This window comes from Curcuma longa, chromosome 9 (genome assembly GCF_044706935.1).
Source record: "Curcuma longa cultivar G26 ecotype Majalengka, Jawa Barat chromosome 9, ITB_CL_G26_1.1, whole genome shotgun sequence".
Lineage (NCBI taxonomy): Eukaryota > Viridiplantae > Streptophyta > Magnoliopsida > Zingiberales > Zingiberaceae > Curcuma > Curcuma longa.
The window spans coordinates 7,575,676-7,592,055 of NC_133869.1; the positions used below are offsets into that span (position 1 = coordinate 7,575,676).

A 16,380-nucleotide genomic window follows, 5' to 3' on the forward strand; every position below is an offset into this window, starting at 1 on the left:
AAAAGATGAAGTCACAAGCTCAAGGACTTTGCATGTAAAGACCGACAATGGGCATTTAAATGATAAATGTTAAAGAAACAAAAAAATGTGGGTTGACATTTGAAATCCTCAATGTTAAAAACATTCCCATCAAAATATTTGAATTATTAGTGAAGGGCTCGATTTACAGATTTATAGTTTAAAAGACAAAATATCTGCTAAAAAAGTAAAACAATCCACTTACTTGCGTATTCAGGTGCAAGATACCCAAAAGTCCCTGCTAACCGTGTCATCATGGACATTTTGTTGTCTGTAGCAAGTTTTACCAACCCAAAATCAGAAACTTTGGCCCTCAAATCTTTGTCTAGTAGTATGTTAGAAGGTTTCAAATCTCTGTGAATGAAACTCTCTTGGGCCAAGCTGTGCAAATACTCAATACCTCTGGCAACATCCAAAGAAATCGCTAGCCGTTGCTTCCAAGTAAGTGGTGGTTCATTTCTGCTCTCCCATTCAAACAAGTGTTGCCCCAGTGTACCCCCTGGCATGAATTCATACACCAAAAGTCTTTCTTGGCCATCATCGCAGTATCCAAGAAGTGCAACCAAGTTCCGATGTCTAACCTTCCTAAGAACATCAATCTCTGCTTTGAACTCTTGTTGGCCCTTTTGACCCATCAAGTCAGATATACTTCTCTTCACAGCAACCAGTGTTCCACCGAGATCCCCTTTGTACACGATTCCAAAACCACCCTTGCCCAATATATAATCCTCACTGAAAGTATTTGTGGCCTTTTTCAGTGCTTGAATAGACATATGCATGCTTTGAGGTTCACCAAGGTATGCAGTTGCACTCTCAGTACTGCTTTGGGTATTTAACATGCTCAATCCTCCACCATTAGTATTCATGTCAATCACAATAGGCTCATTTGGTGGTGTCCTAGTTGGAACAAGTCCAAATTTCTTCTTGTTCTTCTTGCGGTGATGCAGTAAGAGTATTATTGAACAAGCAACCAGAACCATCACAGCTATGATGATACCCACAATCATGGCAACAGAGTTTGATCCAGTCGACGGTTTGTTGTCAGAAGATGGAGAACTAGGTGTCCCACTCGTTGGAGAAGAGCTACTACCTCCTGAGCTAGAGTCTTTACCGAGATTGGGATTTCCATCAGTTTTGAGCATAACAGAGCTGAGAAATTTTGGCACATCCCCACTGAGGTCGTTATTAGTGACATCTAATTGCTGGAGAGTAGGGATCTGAGTCAAGCTGTCGGGAATTGTTCCGGTGAGATTATTGTTGCTTAATAACAACTGACGCAGAGAGGTGAAGTTGCCAAAGACCGAAGAGATGTACCCGCCAAAATGCTGATTCCCAAAGTTGAGCACGCTGATGCTTTTCTGCAGGTCGCAGGTGACACCCAACCAGTTGCTACTGCAAGGATCGTTCCCCTGCCATGACTTGGCAAGCACAGCCGGGTAACCAAACCCCTCAGCCACAGCTAACAGTGCCGTAACCCGGAGATCACATGCGCTACCATCCAAGCTACAGAAATTGTTTCCCTTGTTGACGTCTTCAACAATGGATTTGCTGGCGAACTGCGGGAAAGGGCCCTGCAGCAGGTTGTTGGAGAGGGTCACATTCCTAAGCGAAGGGCAGGCAGCGAGAGACTGCGGCACAACGCCGGTGAGGGAGTTGTCGCGGACGTTGAAGGATTCAAGGCCCGTGAGGTTGGAAAGATCAGGTATCGGCCCCGTGAAGCTGTTGGACTGGAGCCAGACCATGGTGAGCTGGGGCATTGCCCCAATGACGTCAATTCGGCCGGAGATCTTGTCGCGAGACTGCTGGTTGTTAAGGAGGAGTTGCTGGAGGGCGGAGCCGGCGAAGGAGCTCGGGAGGGTGCCAGTGAGCTGGTTGTAAGAGAGACGGAGGATGCCGAGGCTCGACAGGGAGCCAAGGAAGTCTGGAATCGACCCCGTGAGGGAAGCGTTGGAGGCGGATAACTGGACGAGTCCAGCAGCGGAAGCGATGTCTTGGGAGAGGTTCCAGGGGGCGAGAGGGAGATCGTCGAAAGAGATCTTCTGGAGGGAGGAGAGTCCGCTGAAAAATCCGTCCGGGATGGAATCGAAGGCGTTGCCGTCGAGGAATATGCTCTGGAGCGAGGAGAGTTTGCTGAGGCGAGGGAGAGGGCCGGAGATGCTGTTGCGCTGCAGCTGAAGGGACGTGAGCGAGGTGAGATCACCGAATGCGGGAGGAAGCCTTCCAGAGACGCCTCGGGAGGCGAGATTGATGCCGGTGACGCGGCCGCCGGAGCAGGTAACGCCGTCCCAGCTGCAGGGATCTTGCTGAGCCTTCCAGCTAGAAGGAACCCCGGAGAGGGACCGCGCCAGCTCGGACATAGCCGCCGCGTCGGGCGAGGAGGCGCCGCGGCATTGGCGGGGCAGATCCAGCGCGAGTAGGCAGAAGAGGAAGCGAAAGAGGAAGAAGGCGGCGGCGAAGGCGGCGGAGGAAGCGCAGTGGTTCCTCGTCTCGGCCATTGTGGGCTACTGGGGCATGTGGATCTCGATCGGAAGGGGTTAGGTTTTGCGTGGAGAATGATGAAAGAGGAGGAAGGAAAAGGTGGCGGGAGCGAAGAGAGAGAGAGAGAGAGAGAGAGAGCGAAGAAAAGAGAGAGACGGGTTGTGAACCAAACAAACGAGGTTGGTTTTGCGTTGGCAAGACGCGTGGGGAAGCCCGGTTTTGAGGATTTTGTTACAAGCCCCATTTTCATTATATTAATTTAAGTATCGTGCGGTTACATTTAACAACCGAATAAATTATCCCTTATTTTTATTTTATTTTTTTAAAAGAACGTTTTATTTCTTAAAAATATTATTATTTTACTGTCGTGTCCAAACTGCTCTAACATATATAAAATTACAAACTAATTATAATTAAAATTATTTTAATGCTTATTAAAACTATTATAATAAATGAGAGTAATAAAATGAATTATTATTATTATTATTGACGAACTAATCCTCATCACATGGTGTTTGTTGAATTTTTACCTTTTTAATTCGATATGAGTCATTGTCACGTGGGAGTTTAGGTGGACGCCTCTCATTTTTCTCTTGTCAATTGATGATACAATAATTACACAAATTTAAATAATCACCCTTTATTAAATTACCTCGATTAAATTTTTTTTCATTCCATTTAATTTTATTAAATTCTTTTTAATTTATAATTTTATTGAGAATTCAAATGTTTTTATTTTTAAGACAACAGTTGAAAATTCAAATTAATTGGAATGTTTTTATTAGGTTAATTAGCAACATAAAGGAATGGTTATAAATATTCAACTAAATTTTATTTTATTTTCCTTTCTCATTATTTTTTTTCATGTTTGATAATGTTAGACACACAACATTAAGTATTTTTAATATTTATTATATATTTACAATTTTACATATTATTATTATTATTTTGATATTCAATTAAAATTTTATAATTTATTATTTTTATTATTTGAAAAATGAGGATAAGAGTATTTAACAGTTAATTAATTAATGATAAATCTTGATTAACTACCAGGATAAATGAAAATGACAATCCAGATGCCCAGCATCCTTTGATTGCATTCTCCATTTGAAAGAAAATTCTTACAAATAATACATCGTAGAAGATCATATCCTACTTAGGGACAAAAAAAAACATAATTTAATTAATTAATAAAAAATACCGGGGAACTGATCAAAGGAAACATAATTAATTAATTCCCGTAAAAGGTTACCGCTTCTGTAGGGGGGCATACGTGATACGCCTCCTCTAGGGGGGGCCTCCTCACCGCACGTTCAAGCCCCCTACTATTTCACCGCCACCTCCGGTGACTGTATCTCTAGTACAACATTCTATATATACTCGGTGGTAAACAGCTTAACCTTTTCAGCCTTCGCTTCGCTCTTCTCCATTCTTGAAAATTTTCACCTTTACATCTTATTTTTCGGCTTCTCTCCGCGGTTTCCGCCTCTCGGAAATGGGAAAGGAGCGATTTTTCGGCGGGAACGGGCCATTGGCGGAAGCTGTGCTGCCGTCGGAATTGAAGTCCGCCGCAGGCGCCGACCAGCTTCCGCGTTCCTCGCTTAACCTCGGATGGGATCAGCCGATGCAGCACGACGCGCACGCTTACCTGGAGTCGGACATCAGCTCTCTGGTCCTGTCCCCGTCGTTCAACACGCCGACAGGCAACGATGGCGTGGTTGTTCGTGAGCTCATCGGCCGGCTTGGAAGCATCTGCAAGTCGAGGGACATCACTCCTACTTCGCGGTGCCAAGTCGCCCGCACTTCCTGTTCGCCTCCCATGCTCAACCTGACCGTCACGGATGACCAGCAGCAGGGCGTTCCCGGGCAGGGGAACGAAATGGCGGCCTCGCAACTCGCGCCGTTCGCCGGTGACCCGGGGCTGGGGGAGAGGGCGGCGAGGTTCTGTTGCTTCGGCCTGAGGAATCACGTCGGGATCGGGGCGCAATTAGGGATCGCGGAGGCGGGAAAGCTGTCTAGGGTTTCGAGCAGCCAATCTCTCATGGCAGCCAACAACGGAAAAGGGGTAACAAAATCTGACTCGACGATGGAAATGTCCAGATTTGGCGGTAGGATTTCATGCTCGTCCTCGCCGGGAGCTTCGTCGGTGTCGGATAGTTTGGCGGCGACTGGTGCCGAGAGCAATGCGAGGAAGCGGAAAGCAGCTCCAAAGGGCAAAGGAAAAATCTCGCCTTTGTCTTCCCCCAACATGAATCCTCCCAACGTACCTACCAAGATTTGATCTTTTGTTAGAATTTAGGGCACAACCAGCTGATGGTGCATTAAAGGGAGAATTATCTTTCTGCAGGAGGAAAATTCTGGTACAAAGAAACGGAAACTGCGTGAGGACCAAAAGAATACCGCAAAGCCGACGAGTGAGCAGAACAGCAATGGTAGCCGGAAACTGGGAGAAGATGCCAAACCGCTTGAGCCGCTGAAGGATTACATCCATGTCAGGGCAAGAAGAGGGCAAGCCACCGACAGCCACAGCCTAGCCGAGAGGGTAAGCAAAGAACACACTTTTCTGTAGTGATTTGCTCTTCTTATCTCCCTCCTTTAATTGCTAATTTGAGCCTTTCACTATCTTCTTCACCAGGTCAGGAGAGAAAAGATCAGTGAGAGAATGAAGTTTCTGCAAAATCTTGTGCCAGGTTGCAGGAAGGTAAATTTTTCCCCCTACTATTTTGGAGTTGGTTTGCTACAAATGAATTGTTCTTGATCTAATGATTTTGAAGCCATATGCTTTTGAATTGAAGGTGACAGGCAAGGCTGTTATGCTCGATGAGATCATCAACTATGTGCAGTCGTTGCAGCGGCAAGTTGAGGTAGAACTATAACAGACGATCGATTCCTCTTCATCAAACTAGATTTTGGTTTAAATTATGTTCATCTTGTCGCAGTTCTTGTCCATGAAGCTTGCCACCTTGAATTCCCAGCTAGAGTTTGATATGGAGACTCTCCTCCCGAAAGATGTAATTTCTTTCATTCTCTTTGCTGAATCTAGTGTTCATCAAAAACTTTTTATTATCAATAATGACTTAGGCTCACCATAAACTTTGCCTTGTCACTTAGATGCATCATGCTCATGTACCATTTCCACACCAACTGTATGAACTAGGCATGGCAAGCTCAGCTTTCACTTTTTCTCAGCAACCTCTGAAGATTGCTGTGCCCGACAGTATCGATGCACAGACAGACTCAAACCTGTTGGAAATGTCACTTCGATGGCCTTCCAGTTTGCAAGTGCCTCACCTAGATGGATTCACTGACGCCACCTCTCAGGTAATGGTGGACTTTTTAGCCAATGAACCAAACAAACATTTCGAGAGCAATCTTAATGTCTAACTGATGACTGTGTTCCAGTTTGTGAATTTCGGGGAGGATGACCTCCGCCAGTATGTTGTTCAGATGGGCTTCGGGGAGAGCCAAGCGACTGAACCCTCCTCGCAGCTACTTTACGCCGAGTGAACTCCGTAGAACCTAGGCCAAGAATTCACAAGATTAAAGTTCCATCATGAATGGTTAATTGAACTGTACTTTTTGGTTGCTTAGGAGTAGATGTCTTTTATACATTACTACCGATCAAACACGTTTGTGTGAAACAAGCACAGGAACCTCCAAAGTAGGTCTTGTGAAGAACTCATGCAAACATTGTAACATTATGAGGGTGATGGTATACTGTATCATCCTCATAAACTATAGGTGTTTGTTGTAAACTGGGTACAAATTAAAAGAACCTTGTTTTTATAAAGTATATCCTTTCCCTTGTTTTCTCCTTCCAGTCTCAGAATTCTGTCTCAGAGAAGTGTGTGGTGGTTGATTAACAGCTGTGAAGTGGGAGAGAACAAATTTGAGCTGGAAATCAAACACAGATAAAGTTAAGTCAAGGATCTTTACTTTCTCGACCACCACTGTGTGCGCTAACAGCACTTGCTTAAGCTGGACTCCATTTCTGACTTTTTCTGGATGGAATAGTATCAAATGATTAGTTACGCAGATCTGGATTACAAAAGGACCAACTTGAGCATAATTCGTTGACAAAGCAACCTTTAGATTTCGTGTGAGAGAAAGCAAATTAGCTGGATGTTTGTGTTTGTTGATTCTGACTCTTCAGTGCACAAATCCTGGAAGATCTGGTTAATCCAACGGCACCTCATCTGCTCGTCTGAATGCCAACGAGGATAAAAGTGATGGAAGGTCAGATGTCACCGAACAACTGCTGGATTCTGATTTGGACAAGCATCCGATGTATTTGGTTTCTTTGTCCTGCCCAAGTTAAAGTTATACTTGAAGGAGCAATCATTTTGCTATATCGCCATTGTTTGTACAATCTCAAATTTAGAGACTAATCTGAGAAAGAGTGAAGGATTAGTTTTCTGAGAACTAGAATGTGAATCCCAGGAATTCACATGGGAGCAACTGGTAGAGTTAGAGGGAGTCAGATCACTCAATGCAACTTACTTAACACTGGTCGATTATGACTGAGCTCGAGTTCTCCAACCATCTGTGGTTCAAGCATCAAAAATCATGCGTTAGAGGTTGCAATCGAGATAGATAACCTTATTGTGTAAACTGCAATGAACTTCACTTGTTTCTTGCTTCGTTTAATCCAGGCAATCCAACATATGCTGTTTTAGGTGTTTCCTCAACATGGCATTCATTTCATGGGGCCATGGATGCGCGATTTTCAAGCTTCCATGCTTCTCAGCATCATCACCAGGCCCAGAAACCATGGCTGGCTGCAAATACAGATATGATTAAGATCAATATTATAACCATATACTAACTGCAAACAACAAATTATAATACAAATGATACTCGGTAGTTGAAATGTGACCTTGCGTGTGCAATTCACTGGAGCAGTTGCTGTATCATGATTCATTTTTCAACCGCTCTAACCCTTTGGTTTGCCTTTATGCTGAGAGGGGCTGCAGTTCTTTCTTGATGAGTTAGCTGAAGCAAAGAAATCTGTTCAGCAATTAACTTCGTAAGTTTTGAACCACTTCCATGAAAAAAAAAAACCCTGTCACTAATTTCGACGATGTTTCTATAGCCAACAAGCTCATCTCGGACCATTTTCAGCTTGATATTTAACCTTAAAATTTCAGGATGATTCTCATTTTTCTCTTTCAGAAGCTGTAAAGCAATTATTCTTTTAAAATTGATTATAAAAAGTTTGATGGAAACGAAAACTGGTAAAGGAACTGCAATGATAAAGGAAATTAGCAATGAAGACATGGATCACAAAGACCTTATGTTCGTTCTCAAGTGCAATAAATTCTTCCTGCACGAACACTTCTGTTGGAAGAATACCATCCATTAGACTCTCTAGACGAGCAATTTTATCCTCACTAGTTTGAGCAATCGTTGCATTCAATGAGCATCGATGAGGATCACACCAAGCACTTGAATCGAAAAAACTTAATAGATGAAGAAAGACAATCATCAATAGTCTTAGACTCTTAGCTGTGCTATTTCAGCAGCATATATGTTTAATTGTGAGATCTTCAAGTGCTTTTTCCCATTTGAGGGATCCCGCCAAGACTTGTTCCATGGACTATATAACCATGAAGAAGGTTTTTATTACATTTGACAGAAAATGCAAAAAAAAAAAAAGAAAGAAAGAAGAAGATCCTCATAGCACAATATTTAAATCCAAAGCATCGAAAAAACTTCAAAAATGAAAGTAATTTATATAATAGAATCGAAACCTACTTTCGGAACATGAATATTATGCGTACCATTGCTTGTCAATCCATCAGCAAGCACCAGCTGCACATCCCTGCTTCTGTTCACATCTGCTCTCTCAACTCCTGAAACCCTTGCCTCTTGTGAATCCGGAATTTCCGAGCTTAGCTTCCTATCAATGGGTTGCTGCCTGGTCCGAAGTGAAGCGGTGGGCGAGTAGGGAACGAAATGAAAACCGATCCGACGGGACGACGCAAAAGGGTCGACATTCTCACTGGAGATCCAGGGAGGCCTCTGCTCGTGAGACGACGACGGGCTGCGGCCTCGGAGAGTCGGAGGGCGAAACCTTAGCAGTCCATAGGCTCGCGAAGGCCTTCATTGAGCAGGAGCCGGCGATTGGAACCCTAACGACAGCGTGAAGAGACGTTGGGGAGGGAGGGAGGCGGCAACGGGCGGATTTGAATTCGAGGACGTCAGCTGACAACAACGTCTAGCGTGAGATGCTCCGCGGATCAGTTTAAGGTCATATTTCAGATGACCGTCCACCTATAGCCAACCACATGACGATTCAAAATTATTATTAATTTAAAAAATATTTAAAAATTATAAATTTATAAAAAAAAAGATTAACCATCGAAATTAATCCGTTAACTTAGTTACGAATTCAGATGGAGTCCGAATCAAACCCATCAAATTTAGAGATAAATATATCAAATAAATTATATATTTTAATTAATTTGATATATTCAATAATAATATTTACTATATATATAATTTTATTTGTTAAATAAATTATATTATTTGATAAATTTATTATTGGATATATTATATAATTGAAATAGTCTTTATAAATTTAATATTAAATATATAAAATAAACTCTTGAATAATTAAGAGAGTTAAATAAAATTAATAAATTAAAGATATAATAATTTTAATAAATTTAAAATAAAAATTAAGGTAGAATAAATTAATCAATATAGATTCACATCATTAATATTATTAAAATATTATAAATATTATTAAATACCAATTATGTTTAAAAAATTTAAATAAAATTTTTTAATAAACCAACGGTTAACCGCCTCGATTAGAAGGGTAGAATAGGCGTAATACCTTCTGAATTAATCGGGTGAAATCGCGTGGTTTCTGTCACAGTAGAAAGTCCCTATCCTTTTGCAGACATCGACGAAACATGCTTTGTGCACAAGGCAGTGGTGCATGTCTTATTAAGGTGCATATTTAATACTGAAAATGCTATCCCATAATACATTTGTTTACTCAAAACATTCCAAGCCCGACTACTCTTTGAGGCTTTTAGAGCTTTAAATTCTCTAGTGCCCTAACATGACTTGTGTGGTGAAGATGAAATCTTAATTTACGTTATCTTACTTCATTGTCATTTCTAAAAAGTAATAGAATATTAATATAGTCAATTCGTTCATTGACATCATTTGAATGTGACTTAGCAAGAGGACAGAGCTCTTTCTCTAGTGTAGTCAGTTCATCCATTGCGCTAATATTATTTGAGTGGATGTACATTGGTAGTCATTGGATCACACTGTTAATCCTTTTAAATTTTAGATTAAATCTTATTTATCTTAAATGGCTTAAGTAAGTGGATGATTGATGGATGGATTGAGAAAGTGTAATATGGATCATGTGGGACTTTGTGAGTGACGGATTTTACTTTTTTTACTAAAAGAAAATGAGTAATACGACAATGAAATTTAATTTTGAAGGTTAAAACATGCATTTAAATTTTATTTTTCATAAATGGCATACTAGATTCCTATTTTATTCTTCAATATTTATTATTATTATTATTCTCTTCTCTCTTATTTACATATAATATTTAATATTTTTTCTTTTTTTTCATACAATATCATTATTCTCTTCTCTTTGCACTTAAATTAAATTAAATTTTAATCGATATAAATAATCTTCTAAATTTATTTATTTTTATGTTTAAAATTTTAATAAAAATTTTAAAATTATAAAAGAAATTTAATAAAATATTAAAAAATATATTTTCCCTATTTTTTAATATCATATATTTTTTAATATTTAATTATAAAAAATAAAAATATAAAATTAATAAAGCTAATTTTATTAATAAAAAATAACAAAAATTGAATAAAAAATTAATTTAGTGTTGGTCTTCACAAATTAGTACTACAAGTTAAATATCAATATCGTTGTGGTGTTAATTTTTGAAAATCAATATCACTATGTTTTAATAGTTTTAAATAGTTTTTAGTATTGTTGAGAAGATCTTAAAATATAGTAAACAAGGATTTATTTAGACCCAAGTTCGCCTAATAATTTCATAATAATTGAAATTATTTTTATCGAAACTCTCTAAGTCCATTAATGAGATGGAAGATTAAAAACATATTGATTAACTTAAGGGATTCAAATTTATAAAAACTCACAATGAGATGAAAGGTGTGATTGGCATGGTATAGAAGGGGGATATAGTGAGAAATCCTAGTAATGAGTGTCCTACATGAAGTTATAGGCTCATGTCAATAGGCACAAAGTCTGAAACTTTCTAAATCTTTTAAGCAATATAAAGAATCAATTACAATGTTAACGAAGAGCACTCTTGAACTCCAAGACACTGTAAAAACCTACAGGAGTTAATCAACATCATAGTGTATTGATCAACACCATAGTGCAAAAACCTACACTCCAAGACATTGCAACACCACAGTAGTGTTGGCCTTCAAAAATCAACACCATAGTGTATGATTAAAACTAATATTATGATGTTGATTTCTGAATACCAACACTACTGATGATTATCTTTAGAAATCAATACTACAGTCTGTGCTAGTTAGTATACGATTATAACTTTGCCTACGTGTATTAAGATAGGGATTGAACACCATATCTATATTCTACACACTCAATAGGTAACACTTTTATCTCATTATAAAATTTAAATAATTTAAAATTTATTAAATCCATCAATGAATATATATATATAATAAAATTTAACTTAATATATTTAAAATTTTCAATCAATCATATTCTTAACTCAAAGAAATGTTTGCTGTTGTTATAGGTTGAACTCAAATGGATCTACCATAAGTTCTTCCAGTTAATTTCACCTTCATCATCAACACGGCTAGCAGTGCACAATTTGAGGCGTTGTGGTGCCTTTTTCCATGTATTCAATGCATTAAATCTGTTAGTCTTCAAAAATCAACACTGTAGTATATTATCAGAACTAATATTATGATGTTGATTTTTGAAGACCAACACTACTGATGATTATCTTCAGAAATCAACACCACAGTCTGTACTAGTTAGTATACGATTATAACTTCGCCTACGTGTATTAAGATAAGGATTGAACATCACATCTATATTCTACACACTCAATTGATAACACTTTTATCTCATTATAAAATTTTAAATTTATTAAATCCATCAATGAATATATATATATATATATATATATATATATTATCAAATTTAACTTAATATATTTAAAATTTTATATAATCAAATTTAACTTAATATATTTAAAATTTTAAACAATCATATTCTTAAATATTTATGCAAGCTCAAAGAAATGTTTGCTGTTATTATAGATTGAACTCTAATGGATCTACCGTAAGTTCTTCCTGTTCATTTCACCTTCATCATCAACATGGCGAGCAGGCCACAGTTTGAGGCGTTGTGATGCCTTTTTCCATGTATTCAATGTGTTAAATCTGATAGAACTAAGATGATTGATCATCATCACTTAAACCATCAACTAACAAATTTAAGATACAAACGCTTAATTATTTAAATCTCACACAAGAACAGACTCATATTATTACCACAACAGCTATTGATCATCACTCAACTCTTATTGCTAAACCTCCTTCTCATAGCCATAGCCATGCAAACCATGACCACCGTAACGAGATCTGAAAAGATCGACCAGACGACCACCACGCGTCCTACCTCCTCCTCACTCTGTGGCCGGAGCAGCCTCCTCGGCCGCTGCCGGAGCTGCCGCGGCTTCCTCTGCCTTGGGCTCCTCCGCCGGAGCTTCGGCGCCTTCTTCAGCTGCGGGAGCAGGGGCCTCTGGCTCGGCCTCTTCTGCCGGCTCAGCCGCTGCTGGTTCGGCCTCGGCGACAACGGGCTCCGCAGCTGGCTCCTCGGCGGGCTTCTCCTCGGGCTCTGCTGCTGCAGCAGCAGGCGGTGGTGCTTCCGTTTCCGCAGCAGCTTCCTCTTCCGGCTCCTCCGCCGCCGGCACGGCAGCCCCGGCCTCGATGGCGACCTCCTCGGCCACCGGCGCCGCCGGTTCCGGTTCCACCTCCACCGGGGCGGGCGGGGCCTCAATCGGAACCTCCGCGACCGGAACTGATTCAACCTGCAACATCATCCAAGCACAATCAATAATCAAATCTCCAGTCCATATATATATACGGAACCTCAAAGAGAAAATTGAAACCCTGCAGCGATCGATCTCACCGCCGCAGAAGCCATGGGAGGTGGAAGGTATGGAGGAGAGTGAAGCAGGAGCTGCTGGGAGATGCAGATGAAGGGATGGGAGTGGGCTCTCGGGGTGAGAGGGTATTTATAGAGGGGAGGTCCATGGCCATAGGAATCTTGACAGGCAACACGCCACATACAATTGGCTGGCCGAGTCCATTAGTTTACTAGATTCAAGCCATGTCGCCTCCATTTCATGAATGTAGCTTTCCACCTGTTTGCATTTTTCTCGATGGGCCATCAAGAGGATCGGAATGAGCAATTTGCACTCCAACTCTTGACGTGGATTTCTCAGTGAATCACTCACCATCCGATGAAATTGTGGGGGAAGAGCAGCCGCTGTAGATTTTCGGGGGAGAGCAACCTGTGCAGGGGCGGAGCCGTGGAGGCATCTGCAAAAGGAACGGGAAGAAATTTGGCAAGTTGGCAGGTTCTCTTTTTGCGTGGGGGAGGAAAGGACGAAGGGAGCGGGGCCCGCAGGGAGGACGGTCGGTCTTGGGCGGTGGGAGGTGGGCCCACGACTGTGCGAGGATGAGTCGATGCTGACGTGGTCGCCTGCCCGGGAGAGCTCCGTGCCTGAGCGGACAGCTCAGATGGGGCCCAACTGCAGCGACGTGTCACAGACATTTTGACCGGAACAAAAGATGAAACACTGTTTTTTTTCCCTCAAGAGAGAAAATAAATAAATAATTCGTAGTCTTTATTATATATAATTATTAAATTTTTTTATCAAAAAATACTTGATAAATATCTATTTAGAATACGTTATACATGGGAAGGTGTGTAGCTTTGATAATTTATTATAAACATTCTTTAATCACATGTGAACCCATCAATCAATCGATGCGATGCACGATTTACGATGGAGATGGGCACAGTCGCTCACGCCTCACGACAATCCACGCAAGGAGATATCATCATCCACACAAATCTCAAAGTCTCACGTATCCATCTGCTAAACCGTCGATCCAACCCACTGGCAATTATGAAACTCACAAATTCCCACCTGTACGTACTTCTTGAAACATTCATGATTCATTCCACCAAGATAAAAACTTAAATAAAAGATTACGATAAAAAAATTTTATATTATTATTATTATTATTTTACCACACTCCGAGCCAAGGAGGAAAAGTGTAGGGCCTTGATTTATTTATAGACCTTGAAACTCTGTCCTGGAGTTGATTGGATCGTTCCACCGAAAGGTTTCCGAGCTTTCTAGGAAAAAAATGCATCTTAAAGAGTGAAAATTTATAAGACGAAGGATCTAGTGTTTTATAGGTAAATAAACGGACTTAAAATGAAGGAGAGCGTGCAGCTTTCTAGCTAATAGCTGTACAGTAGAAAGTAGAGCACGAGGAATTATAAGAAAACAACAAAAACAAATAAAAGTGGCCTTAAATGATGAGTTCCTTGCTGATCTGAAATTCTTCTGATGGATATATATGTCTAAACAATGCAAAAGGGCATTGGCCATGTAATTAGAAGATGCATACAAGAGGATGTGCCTCGGAGGACATTGACAGATGGATTGGAGCCTTCTTTTTTCATCAGTTTGGTGGACGCCCATGCTTCTGCAGAAACTACTATCACTGATCGAACTTCTTGTTGATGGCTTGATGAAAAATGATATGCACTAGTGCTGTTTACTGGGACACTCGTCGATCGGACATGTTCATGTTCCTTCAAGTCCTTTCCCAACAATTATATTGCTTTAATTTACTAGGTGATTTGGCATGGAATGGGCAGGAACGTTGTGTTTGGCTTCGAGCTAGCACTGAAGAGAAAAGGACGGCGAGAATGTTGCTGTTGAGAATGAAATTAAGATCATGGGAGGAGCAGTGGGGAGACTAACTTTCTGTTTGGATAGAGTGAAGAGAAAGTTTATTAATGGAAGAAGAAGGGAGAAGATGTAAAGTATTTATGTTTTTCTTGTTGGGGGAGGAATGAAAATTCATTAATATAACATGTATTATTCTATTTGAGAATAATGGAAAATAAATAAAGATTAAAAATATAAAAATATCGTCACTTTTTAATGATTTTATTTTTTATAATGTTAATATTTATTTTATAAATACAAATTAATTACTTTTTAAATAAAAAAATAATTCCTTTATAAGAGAGTTCATGGTTTTATTCGTTACTCTATTAATTAATAGATTATATTCATAAATTTAATTTACATATTTTAAGTGAATTACATATTCAGCATATAGATTTTGACGCATTGCTTTGAGCATGTATTACTTTACTGATTTTTTATTTTATAAGTTTTTCCATGAAATATCATAAATATTATATTATTACAACATGTGATAGTGATTTGAGGTGACGGATACATTCGTAACTAAAGAATAATTAGCTTACAGATTTATTTAAATTAAAGAAAAAAATATAATTACTTAACAACTAGCTAAGATTTTGGTGAAGAAAAAAAGAGTGAAAATATCATGCTCAGCAAAAGATATTTGAAAATTTTAAACTAACTAAATTATTTAGAAATTAATATTTTAAAATAGAAATAAATTAGAACAAATAATATTTAAAATTGCTTCCCTTTTCTTACATTCAAAATTAAAATGTAAAAAAATTTCATTTTCATGGGTAAGAAAAATTAAAACTTACCATTTTCTTCTCTTTTCTCACTCTTTTATAAATTAAACAAGTTCAAAATTTCCTTTTCTTTATTTATCATTTCTTCTTCTTTCCTCACTAACAAACAAACAAACAACTAATTAATAGAATATACAAACGAGTGTTTTATTTTTATTTTATAATTCTCATAATTACATTTTTGACTGTTTATGATTTGTCAGCATTCTTTTCATTAAAAAAGTATTAAAATTCCAAATCTTGGATGACTTTTTCAAGGAGCTAATCAAATGCTTAAAACCACTCGAAAAGAGAAAGTAGTTTGAATTTCAATCCAACTCGGTTACCGCAATAATGGGCCTCAAAACCCATCCATGAAAAAGCCCATGGACTCATGAGCGAATTCAAGAACCAGTAAAGTCGATGAAACGTCGAAGAAACTTTTGATTCATCTCGTCATTCAGGAGAGAGTCTATTCCGTGTAAGATTAATTATGATTAAAATACTTAATTCGATCTTATACCATGTAATATCAATCCTAGAGTAGAATGCATTGATTGCATTCTCACGACTACTACTACAATGCTCTTTCCCATGAAAACATTGGCAGTGCATGATCTTGCAAAGATCGGACTCGTACTGCAAATATCTGAACACTAGGAGAAAAATAAATGAATGCCCATGGGGTGCACTAGTCCAGCAATTAATTCTCACGCAGTAGAATAAACCCAGTACAAGTCATTAATTTCAAAGACGACATACCTCAATTTTGTATTTTTTTTAAAATTTAAAGAATTAATTAAATGCGCATTCATGCTGTAGCCATAGTATCAATCAGATCGACCTAACGTGAATTGATTATATACACATTACGGATGGATGGTCCAGTGGCAGCCAGTTTTCCGTACTCCCCGTGCTGTACACGTGGATACGATGCTCTCTGCCTGCCTCGTGCTGTAGGGTATGCATGTGCGTATCTGCGGATATTCTCTCGCAATCCAGCGGTAGATACGGCGGTGGCCGATCGAGTGCGTGCCTTCCCCCTCTCCGTCGACGCGAACTAA

At 39.3% G+C, this 16,380-nt stretch overlaps 3 protein-coding genes across 3 annotated transcripts in view; 1 reads left to right on the top strand and 2 right to left on the bottom strand.

Annotated features, from left to right (window-relative positions):
* LOC141834403 (receptor protein kinase WSS1-like) overlaps positions 1-2,561 on the bottom strand; it is a 17,318-nt gene extending 14,757 nt beyond the window's left edge. The window contains exon 1 of the mRNA XM_074721754.1: positions 224-2,561. Within this exon, the coding sequence (XP_074577855.1) occupies positions 224-2,513 (2,290 nt within the window). The 5' untranslated portion in view covers positions 2,514-2,561. The remainder of the gene's footprint in view (positions 1-223) is intronic.
* A 1,367-nt stretch (positions 2,562-3,928) lies between these two features.
* LOC141835247 (transcription factor bHLH62-like) lies at positions 3,929-6,270 on the top strand. Its single transcript, XM_074722682.1, has 7 exons — positions 3,929-4,762; positions 4,847-5,041; positions 5,135-5,200; positions 5,295-5,363; positions 5,439-5,510; positions 5,611-5,820; positions 5,902-6,270. Exons 1-7 carry the CDS (start codon positions 3,995-3,997, stop codon positions 6,004-6,006), a joined length of 1,485 nt encoding a protein of 494 aa, XP_074578783.1. The 5' UTR covers positions 3,929-3,994; the 3' UTR covers positions 6,007-6,270.
* Positions 6,271-11,955: 5,685 nt separating this feature from the next.
* Positions 11,956-12,824, bottom strand: LOC141834405 (uncharacterized). The gene is made up of 2 exons (XM_074721756.1): positions 12,701-12,824; positions 11,956-12,599 (listed from the first exon to the last, which is right to left on the bottom strand). Exons 1-2 carry the CDS (start codon positions 12,713-12,715, stop codon positions 12,195-12,197), a joined length of 420 nt encoding a protein of 139 aa, XP_074577857.1. The 5' UTR covers positions 12,716-12,824; the 3' UTR covers positions 11,956-12,194.
* Between the last annotated feature and the right edge of the window lie 3,556 nt (positions 12,825-16,380).